The sequence below is a fragment of the Saccopteryx bilineata genome, chromosome X (genome assembly GCF_036850765.1).
Source record: "Saccopteryx bilineata isolate mSacBil1 chromosome X, mSacBil1_pri_phased_curated, whole genome shotgun sequence".
NCBI lineage: Eukaryota > Metazoa > Chordata > Mammalia > Chiroptera > Emballonuridae > Saccopteryx > Saccopteryx bilineata.
The window spans coordinates 108,008,894-108,019,756 of NC_089502.1; the positions used below are offsets into that span (position 1 = coordinate 108,008,894).

At 48.0% G+C, this 10,863-nt stretch overlaps 1 protein-coding gene across 1 annotated transcript; it reads left to right on the forward strand.

Moving 5' to 3' along the window:
• Positions 1-9,224: 9,224 nt before the first annotated feature.
• LOC136317771 (EKC/KEOPS complex subunit LAGE3-like) lies at positions 9,225-10,438 on the forward strand. Its single transcript, XM_066250512.1, has 3 exons — positions 9,225-9,562; positions 10,014-10,142; positions 10,339-10,438. Exons 1-3 carry the CDS (start codon positions 9,225-9,227, stop codon positions 10,436-10,438), a joined length of 567 nt encoding a protein of 188 aa, XP_066106609.1.
• The last annotated feature ends 425 nt before the right edge of the window (positions 10,439-10,863 follow it).

The window sequence follows — 10,863 nt, forward strand, 5'->3', positions numbered from 1 at the left end:
GGTAGCACATTGCCTGACTTCAAATTATGCTAGAGCACAATAATCAAAACAGCATGGTATTGGCAGAAAAATGGACATACAGACCAATGGAACAGAATCGAGATCCCAGAAATAAAACCATATGTATACGAACAGATGATCTTTGACAAACAAACCCAAAATACACAATGGAGAAAAGAAAACCTCTTCAATAAATAGTGTGGAAAAATTGGAAAGACACATGTAAAAGAATGAAACTTGACTAAAGTTTGTCCCCATGCAAAAAAGTTAATTCAAAATGGATCAAAGACCTAAATGTAAGATCTGAAGCAATAAATTGCATAGAAGAAAACATAGGTACTAAATTCATGGACTTTAGCCTTAGAAAACAAATTTTGAAATTGACCCCAAAGGCAAGGGAAGTATAGGCAATCATAAATGAATGGGACTAGATCAAACTAAAAAGCTCCTTCACATCAAAGAAAACAAAAAAGCTGCCAACCAAATGGGAGATGATATTTATAAACAACAGCTCCAAAAAGATGTTAATATCCAAAATATATAAAGGACTCACAAGGCTTAGCCACAAATAAGCAAACAATTCAATTAAAAAATGGGGATAAGACCTGCAGATATTTCTCCTAAGAAGAGAGCAAAGGCCAGCATATATGAAAAAAATGCTCATCTTCACTAATTATTAGAGAAATGCAGATAAAAACTCTAATGAGATAGCACCTCACACATTAGATTGGCTATTATCAACAAGGCAGGTAATAACAAGTGAGTGAGAGGCTGTGGAGAAAAAGGAACCCTCATTCATTGCTGGTAGAAATTAAACTGGTACAGTCATTATAGAAGAAAGTATAGTGGTTCCTCAGAAAGTTAAGAACCGAACTACTATATGACCCAGCAATCCCTCTACTGGGTATCTACCCCCAAAACTCAAAAACATTGGTACACAAGAGGAGATGCGCCTCCATGTTCATCACAGCATTATTCACATGGCCAAGACATGGAAACAACCAAAGTGTCCTTTGATAAAAGATTGGATAAAGAACATGTACATATATACAATGGAATATTACTCAGCCATAAGAAATGATGACATAGTGCCATTTACGACCACATGAACAAACCTTGAAAACATTATACTGAGTGAAATAAGTAAATCAGTGTAAAAGCAGTATCGAAGGCCACCATCACAGCAGCCTGGCCCATGCAGGTTCGCATGGGATTCGGACAGTCGGTAAAGAAACAACGAAGCCAAGAACTGGTGGGCCATCTTTAATCCTAGCTTGCACTCAGCGGGCAAGTAAAAACACACACTGGGCTCCAAAACCCACTCACATTCAGTGCTCACAAAGCTACTGACTTATCCGAGTTTCCTAGAATCAAAGGTTTCTAGCTCACCAGACTTATTCACCTCTGTTCCCCATCTTCTTCCTTCTCCCTACACAAACTCTGCACAAACTGGCTTCTCCTTCAAAACTCCGCCATCTTGGCTGCTTCTCCTGGTCTCCTCCACGTGGCCTTTCTCTGCTCTGCTCTCTAATGCTAATCTCAGAAACCAAGAGAGAGAAAGCAAGCTCCCGGTCTGCCCCCATTTTATAGTGCAGAAATCAAAACCTTTAATCCAATATACAAATAAGGAAGTCTCTGATACAAAGCACTTATCTGAGGCATAATGGGATTCCTCATGAGAGTGCACCACCCTACATCATAAAGGGTGGGAAAGGCTTAGTCCCAAAACCAAGCCCCAGGTTACAAGGATCCTGTCTGCCCACAGCCCGTCCCCAACACACATTAATATCACGTGGGCGACGGGCTTCTACGTGGGCAGCGCCATCTTTAACAAAGTGAGTATAATATGTTTTATCTGCCCAACAATCAGAAAATGCTAAGAACTATATGATTTCACACATTTCACACATAAGTGGGATATAAAACAGATTCATGGATGGAGATAAAAGGGGTTACTAGGGGGAAAGATTGTGATGGAGGAGGTGGGGGAGGGAATAAAGAGGGACAAGAATGTGGTGACACAGAGTGATTTGACTTTGGGTGATATGTAAACAACACAATCAACACTTCAACCTGAAACCTATACGCTCTGATTGATCAATGTCACTGTTGGTCAAATACGTTTGTAAATAAATTGATTTATATGTTTGCTCTCTTATAGTTTGCATTGTGTGTGGGGGACAGGCTGTAAGCAGGCCAGGTTGTTATAGCCTGAGGCTTAGTTTTAAGACTAAGCTTTTCCCCAAACCCTTGACTGTTGCATGATGTAGGTCAGGGGTCCCTAAACTACGACCCGCGGGCCGCATGTGGCCCCCTGAGGCCATGTATCCGGCCCCCGCCGCACTTCCGGAAGGGGCAACTCTTTCATTGGTGGTCAGTGAGAGGAGCATAGTTCCCATTGAAATACTGGTCAGTTTGTTGATTTAAATTTACTTCTCCTTTATTTTAAATATTGTATTTGTTCCCGTTTTGTTTTTTTACTTTAAAATAAGATATGTGCAGTGTGCCTAGGGATTCGTTCATAGTTTTTTTTTATTTATTCATTTTAGAGAGGAGAGGGAGAGAGAGGGAGAGACAGAGAGAGACAGAGAGGAGAGACAGAGAGAGAGAAGGGGGGAGGAGCTGGAAGCATCAACTCCCGTATGTGCCTTGAGCAGTCAAGCCCAGGGTTTCGAACCAGTGACCTCAACATTTCCAGGTTGATGCTTTATCCACTGCACCACCACAGGTCAGGCCCATAGTTTTTTTTTATAGTCCAGCCCTCCAACGGTCTGAGGGACAGTGAACTGGCCCCTGTGTAAAAAGTTTGGGGACCCCTAATGTAGGTGGTGCACTCTCATGAGGAATCCCATTATGCCTCAGATAAGTGACTTTGTATCAGAGACTTCCTTCTTTGTATATTGGATTAAAGGATTTTGATTTCGATACTATAAAGTGGGGCAGACCGGGAGCTTGCTCTCTCTCGGTTCCTGCTATCACCATTGCAGGGGCCTCCCTGATCCCTTGCCCTTCATGGGAAAAACAGGTTTTCTGCTCTTCCCTTGTCTTCTCTTGTGACTTGCCTGTCTTGGTGAGACACCAATAAATAGAGTGGCCCACCATCCTCCAACTCCACCATTTCTTTACCATCTGCCCCAATTCAATGGGAACCTGCATGTGAATGGCCACAATGGCAGCTCCTGGCCATACAGTCACACTGTAAATTTAATTTTCTAAATAAAAAATAAAATAAAATTGTTGGACAGATAAAATGTATTATGCTCACTTTGTTAAAGATGACGCTGCCCACGTGGAGGCCATTGCCCAGGTGATATTAATATGTGTTGGGGGTGGGCTGTGGGCAGGCAGGATCGTTGTAGCCTGGGGCTTGGTTTTGGGATTAAGCCTTTCCCACCCTTTTTGATGTGGGGTGGTACAATCCCATTATGCCTCAGAAAGTGACTTTGTATTAGAGACTTCCCTATTTTGTATATTGGATTAAAGGTTTGGATTTCTACACTATAAAATAGGGGCAGAACAGGAGCTTGCTCTCTTGGTTCCTGAGATTAGTATTAGAGAGCAGAGAGCAGAGAAAGGCCACGTGGAAGAGGCCAGGAGAAGCAGCCAAGATGGTGGAGTGTTGAGTGAGAAGCCAGTTAGTGCAGAATTTGTGCAGAGAGAAGGAAGGAGATGGGGAACAGAGGTGACTAAGTCTGGTGAGCTAGAAACCTTTGATTTTAGAAAACTTGGATAAGTCAGTAGCTTTGTGAGCACTGAATGTGAGTGGGTTTTGGAGCCCAGTGTGTGTTTTTACTTGCCCGCCGGGTGCAAGCTAGAATTAAAGCTAATGCCCCACCAGTTCTTGGCTCCGTTGTTTCTTTACCGACTGTCCGAATCCAATGCGAACCTGCATGGGTCGGGCTGCTGTGATGGTAGCCCTGACTTCTGGCTTTACATTTGGCGTAGTCTGTGGCAGGATTCAATACAGATCGGCAAGGAGCCTTTGAGTGGTGGAGTACAGGACTGGCTAGTGTTAGAGTTCCCCATGGCTGTCCTTTTGGGGATTATAGCTGGCTGTCTTTTACAGCCATGTGTGAGGAAACTGAGAGCTCTGTGGAAGAGGCTGCCTGGGACCTGCAAACCGAGCAGTGGAAGGAGCTGGAGCAAATGCAGGAGAAACAGATGCTGACCCTGGAGCTGGAAGTCGACCAGGTTTGCGAGATTCGCCTGGAAATGGAGCAGCTGCTGGAGGAAGAATCACAGGTTCGTGAGTTGCAGATTGCCCTGGATGTTGTGGAGAGCCAGCAGCGGCAGGAGGCCAGGGCTGAGGCTGAGGTTGAGGCTGAGGCCGGGTCCGGAGCTGCAAGGTCTGCAGAGCAGAAGGCTGCGGCAGCCCGGGGCTCAAGCCCGGCAGCGGGAGCTGATGTTTTCAGTTCCTCTTTGGAAGATGAGGAGAATTGGGCTGGAGTTGCAATCCGCAGTCTCCATAAGATGAGATCCCAGCTGGAAGGAGCACCTACTACGGCCCTGGTAGGTCTGCGATTTTGGGACATAGGGTTGGACATGTTCTCCAGAGCAGAGATGGAAATGCTGACTGCCATTGCCACGTGCTCCTCTTTGGGACAGTGTAAGACCTGCCAGGACGGCAGGGATGAAGGGGGTGGCTGATGCCCCCATGTGCACGGACTGATTTCCTGGACTACGACCGGAGTGGGCATTGACTCCTTTGTTGGATGGACTTACGGATTACGGATTTTGGACAATGTGAAATACCCTGATGGGGGTGGGGGGTGGCTTTGCTGGAAGCACTCCCCTGCCCCGGGAAGCTTTTCCCATGGCTAGAAAGAAGGCCGAGGACACTTTGCGCTTTGGGCAAAGTGCTCAGAGACTGGTGAAGTGTACCTTTGTGATTATTGAAACTGTATGATTTGTCATGTTGTAATTTGTGTAATGTGCCTAATTTCCTTGCACGGGGATGCCAGTGGTATAGATTGTGGGTAGTAAAGTGAGCATAGGGGTGGATTGTTGGGCAGATAAAATGTATTATGCTCACTTTGTTAAAGATGACGCTGCCCACGTGGAGGCCGTTGCCCAGGTGATATTAATGTGTGTTGGGGGTGGGCTGTGGGCAGGCAGGATCGTTGTAGCCTGGGGCTTGGTTTTGGGATTAAGCCTTTCCCACCCTTTTTGATGTGGGGTGGTACAATCCCATTATGCCTCAGAAAGTGACTTTGTATTAGAGACTTCCCTATTTTGTATATTGGATTAAAGGTTTGGATTTCTACACTATAAAATAGGGGCAGAACAGGAGCTTGCTCTCTTGGTTCCTGAGATTAGTATTAGAGAGCAGAGAGCAGAGAAAGGCCACGTGGAAGAGGCCAGGAGAAGCAGCCAAGATGGTGGAGTGTTGAGTGAGAAGCCAGTTAGTGCAGAATTTGTGCAGAGAGAAGGAAGGAGATGGGGAACAGAGGTGACTAAGTCTGGTGAGCTAGAAACCTTTGATTCTAGAAAACTCGGATAAGTCAGTAGCTTTGTGAGCACTGAATGTGAGTGGGTTTTGGAGCCCAGTGTGTGTTTTTACTTGCCCGCCGGGTGCAAGCTAGAATTAAAGCTAATGGCCCACCAGTTCTTGGCTCCGTTGTTTCTTTACCGACTGTCCGAATCCAATGCGAACCTGCATGGGCCGGGCTGCTATGATAGTGGCCTTGGCCCCTGGCTTTACAACAATGTCATCTAATTATACGTAAAGACATAAAAAAACAAAGAGAAAAGGATCATATTAAATGAAAAGAGTTCAGAAGAAAATATTTTTTGCATGCAAGCAAGAGAGAGACAAAGACAGAGAAAGACAGAAAGTGATATTGTAAAGTACCGTACCTCACTTCCGCAGGTTTACATAGAAACACCAAGTCCATATGAATTTTTAGGAGGAGATTTATTAAGCTGGCTGCATATGACTAACGGGGTATAGCTGACCCAAATCATGCAGTGTCGAATATAACTCTGAGACTGGTTATATAGCCTTGATTACATACAGGTTGGGGGGAGCATTACATCATGACACAATTATTAACAAGCTTATAACAGTTGTCTAGGGGATCTATAAAAAACGTTAAAACTTTCAAGGTAACACAATAGTGATGTCGTTTTACATATCCAAGACATTCATAAACCTTTTAGTCTCTATCTCCCCTCCTTTGCCAAGAGGTATATGTTAATCTCAGGATTCCAGGAAGGGAGGAAGAGTTAAAATCAGTGTAGGGTGGTATGTAAATTTTGTCTCTTATTGAAAGGGAAAGTAAGTTCTACAGATAACCTTAATCCTTTCAGAGAGCTAAACTAAATGACACAGTTGTCCTTGCAAGTCAGGAAACATCCATATCCTTCTCCCTCCATTTTCCAAAGAAAGGATGGGACAAAAACCTGACTTTTCCTCTTTAAAATGGTGTTGCCAATACTAAGTTTTACAGTTCTTTGCCCCTTACCACAGGGAGAGAGATGAGAAACATCAGTTTGTACTTGCATCACTTTAGTGGTTCATTGATTACTTCTAATATATGCCTTGGTGGGCATGGTGCTCAAGTCCAGCCAGTGGCCCTGTTGGTCAAATAAGTTTGTAAATATGATATATATGTTTGCTTGCTTATAGTTTGCATTGGATATAGGAGGACAGGCTGTGAGCCGGCAGGATCCTTATAGCCTAGGACTTAGTTTTAAGACTAAACCTTTCCCACTCTTTTAGATGTAAGGTGGTTCACTCTCATGAGGAATCCCATTATGCCTCAGATAAGTGACTTTGTATCAGTGACTTCCTTGTTTGTATATTGGATTAAAGGTTTGGATTTCTACATTATAAAGTGGGGCAGACTGGGAGCTTGCTCTCTCTCGGTTCTTGAGATTAGCATTAGAGAGAGCAGAGAAAGACCACGTTAAGGAGAGGAGAAGTAGCCAAAATGGTGGAGTGCTGAAGTAGAAGCCAGTTTGTACAGAGAGAAGGAGATAGAGAACATAGGTGAATAAGTCTGGTGACCTAGAAACCTTTGATTCTAGGAAACTCGGATAAGTCAGTAGCTTTGTGAGCAGTGAATGAGTGGTTTCTGGATACCAGTGTGTGTTTTTACTTGCCCGCCAGATGCAAGCTAGGATAAAGATGATGGCCCACCAGTTCTTGGCTCTGTTGTTTCATCACCGACTGTCCGAATCTAATGTGAACCTGCATGGGCCAGGTGGCTGTGATGGTGGCTGCTACAACTGGTCCCTTGCTCAAGCCAGTGACCTTGGACTCAAGTCAGCGACCATAGGATCATGTCGATGATCCCACACTCAAGCTGGCAACCCGGCGCTCAAATTGGTGAGCTGGTGCTTAAATAGGTGAGCTTGTGCTCAAGCTGGTTGAGCCCACAATCAAGCTGGCAACCTCGTGCTCTTGAATCTGGGACCTCAGCATCCCAGGTAGATATTCTTTCTATTGTACCACCAACCACCAGGCGTTCAAAAAAAGTTTAATCCTGAACTTGCAAAATGTTTACCTTGTATGTCATTGTACATTTAACATATAATTGCAACAATAAAACTAAGAAAATATTCCAAAATACTGACGGCTGTTAATGCTGAATGGCATGACAGAATTCATTTTCTTTTTCTTCAGGTTCCTAAATTGTCTTCAGTTGACTAGAATAACAATCCCAGACCTCCCTTCCAAACCAGGGACAAAGGCAAGAAAATGCAGAGGCCCAGTAACTGAAAACAAACCCAGACAAGAGTAGCAAGCAGTCCAGTTTATTTTCTGCTGTAACAATTAAGAACCCCCTCCTCTAGCAGCAGAGAAACAAGAGCGTTGAGAGTGGCAAAGGGCCAATATAAGCAATTAGGCGCCCATAATCAAGTGGCAACTCCTATAGGAATCAATGCGTCAGCGACAGATGCACTGGCAGTCATAGTTCCCTTTTTGTGGCCTAGGCTCAATGAAGAAACATGGGGGAAGAACGAACAGTGAAAGCCGGTTGAGACAGGAGGTGACAGAAGTTTGGATTTCAACAGGATCTTCAGTAGTCAGTTGGCTAAATGAGGAAAAAAGAAAATCAAGTTAAATTTGAAGACGCTGCACCTAGCTGTCTGACCCTCAGGTGCTGACAGGCCCAGTATAGCACAGGTACCTCCTCGACCTGATCTTTGGGGGTCTCCAATTCACCCACTATTAGAATGATTCTCCAATGACTGACCTTAGCTCCCTATCATCACCCCACCCCCTCCTTGGCCCTTTACAGAACTAACATAATCAGTAGATTGTCAGATACTATAAGCTCCTTCCCAACCTCCCCTGGGTAGGGTTGGGCGTGTGTGGTCAGGAACTGGTGGGCCATCTCTGCCTCTACGAGTGATGGGAAAGGCACAAGGAGGAAGATAAGGGAGACTCAGTTAAGGCACCATGCCATGCTGACTTTGCCTATTTCCCCTCAGACCTCTTTCACCTGTCTTAATCCATTCACATCTGCTCTCCTCCTTCCTGGTCTCTCAGGACTTCCCCCCGCCCCCATCTCAACTGGCCACCCCTGGTCCATCCCCTCAGCAGCCCCGGTCCCCCCTCTTCCTTCAACACTGGGTACTGCCAGGTTGACCCTCTTTTCACTCCGTCCCATTACCTCGCCTACGTTTGCCACGCTGGCACCCGACCAGTCCCCAAATAGGATACAACTTGGACAGTCGTCTTGTTGGCCTTCTGGCTGTGGGCACCGCACGCTCACTGGGCCCTGGCAAGGCATCTCCGCCCGGTCCGGGGGAGAGGGGTGCCCGCAAGACCTGTGGACTTCCACTGGCTGAGCCACCGGCCTCTCCGCTGCCGCCTCTACCGGGGCGCTCCTGGCCTCCAGGGCCACCCGGACTGCCAGGGTCACCCAGACAGTCCTGGCCTTCAGCACCGGCAACCTCACGGCCTCGGCCTGGGTTTTCAGCCTGCATGGCTGGCTCCTCAGCCTTTACTTCCGACTTCTGAGCGCCAGCAGTTCCTGCCACCACTTCCCAGAAACTTTTCTTGCGAGGCCCCTGGGCAAGGGACTGTTTCCCGCGCGCAGCTACAGCAACGCGGGAGTGAGGCTCCGTCTGAAGCTCCGCCCCTTCCGGGCGTCTAGCACTTGGACTTCCCAGAGCGCCTGCGCAAACAGGTTGTCCGCCATTTCCTTCGTTGGGCTGAGGGAGCCGTCTTGTTTGAATAGGCCTCTGAAGGTTGCAGGGAAGTTGCAGCCGCCATGCAGGCTGTAGACGAAGATGTAGGTCTTAGGGCCGGTGCAGGGGGCAGCCTCAGCGACCCTGAAGACCAAGGTGGCCCTGCGGGCCCTGACAGCCGTGGTCCCCCCGAGGTCCTAGAAGGCCAGGCTGGTCCTGGCGGCCCCCAGTGCCGGGGTGACCTTGGTGCCTCTGACAACCAGGGTGGCGCTAGTGGCCTGGGTGGCACTGGAGACGGAGAAGTGATGAGGTCGGCAGCCGTCGGTGCTCCCACTGATGCAGGGGCAGCACAGGCGTCAGGGCCACGTAGAGAAGCAGCGTCATCAGTGGCTGTAAGACCACGACACCGGAAGATGGTCTTGTATCCTTTCCAATGAGCCCCTGAGGCCTAGTGGCCAAGGAATGGTCAGGGACTCCCTGCAAGGCCAGGCTGGCTTTCGGGGACAGGGCACAGGGCAGCCTGGAGGAGTCCAAAGTGGGAGCGTGCAGGGGAACCTGCGGTAGCCTGGTGGGAAGGGAGTGCACTCCCGAGGAGGCTGGAGGGTGGGAAGCAGGCCTGAGGGAGTGGGGAGGTCGGACAGGATGGAGCGAGTGAGGAGGGAGGCAGGCCAGCGTGGCCTGAGCTGGCTCGACTGGGTGGTGTTATGGGACCGGGTGGGGGGTGTGGGGGCGGTGGGGGTGGGGAGTGGGGGTGCATGACCTGAGGGGAGGCCTGGGGTGACAGCCACCCTCTGAGGAATAAGGAAGTCTGAGGGAGGCACTGGCAAATTCAAGTTCAGTTGCGGTGGTGCCTTAACCCCCTGTCCCTCCAGCAAGCTCAGGGTGCATTTCCGGTGTCCCCTGGAGGCAGAGATCGCCTACAGGGCCATGGACCAACCCCTCCAACAGCACCAGCCGACTGTTCGAAAGGAGGTCAAAGTGAAGGGCAGCGTCCTGGCTGTGTCAGTCCTAGAAGGGGCCAAGATGGGGGAGGGGAGGGCAAGCGTTCAGGGCCTCAGAGCCAGTCTTAGGTGGAGAAGGGCTCTGTAATGGATACAAGGAGACACACAGTGTTAGGGCTCAGGAAGGGGTGTGGTGTGCTGGGTGGAAGAGACAGTCATCACCTTTAACTTGATGTTTTCCCCCCACTTTTAGCAGGTGGACAGCAGAAGACCCTGGTCTCCTCCAAGTTTCTGTCAACGCCTTCTTAGAAAAGTTCTGCGTGGTGCTGCGGAACATTCGGTGCATTTGGCCTTAGTTTCCCCCACAGCTCACCTGGGGAAAGGGGCTGGGACCTGACCCTGTGACCCCCTACTGGGCAACGCACAGGGACTTGGGGCCTGGAGTAGCGCCTCTCTTTTCCAGGGGCCTCGTTGTTTTCCCCTGTTGGCATTATGCTCTCTAAGCCCACTTGCTTTGCTTCCCTGTTGCTTGAGGAATGGGATGATTAAAGGTTTGTACAGCAGAAAACAAAGCTGAGCTAGTGTTCTGTGTCTGAGTTTCTTTTCACCTACTGCACCTGCAGTTTCTCGCCTTTGTGCTCATGTTGGAGAGGTGGGGAGGTTCCCGGATTCACATACTGGTACAAAGCACTTGAAGGCAGTTAGGAAATGGAAGGAAACGAAAATCAATTCTGTCCTGACATCATCATTAACTACTGTCAACATTTTGGAATACTTTTGT

Coding starts and splice junctions, on each gene's coding strand:
- LOC136317771 (XM_066250512.1), top strand. CDS start 9,225: ATGCAGGCTGTAGACGAAGATGTAGGTCTTAGGGCCGGTGCAGGGGGC. Junction 9,563..10,013: donor CGACACCGGAAGATGGTCTT/GTATCCTTTCCA, acceptor CTGTCCCTCCAG/CAAGCTCAGGGTGCATTTCC. Junction 10,143..10,338: donor AAGGGCAGCGTCCTGGCTGT/GTCAGTCCTAGA, acceptor CACTTTTAGCAG/GTGGACAGCAGAAGACCCTG.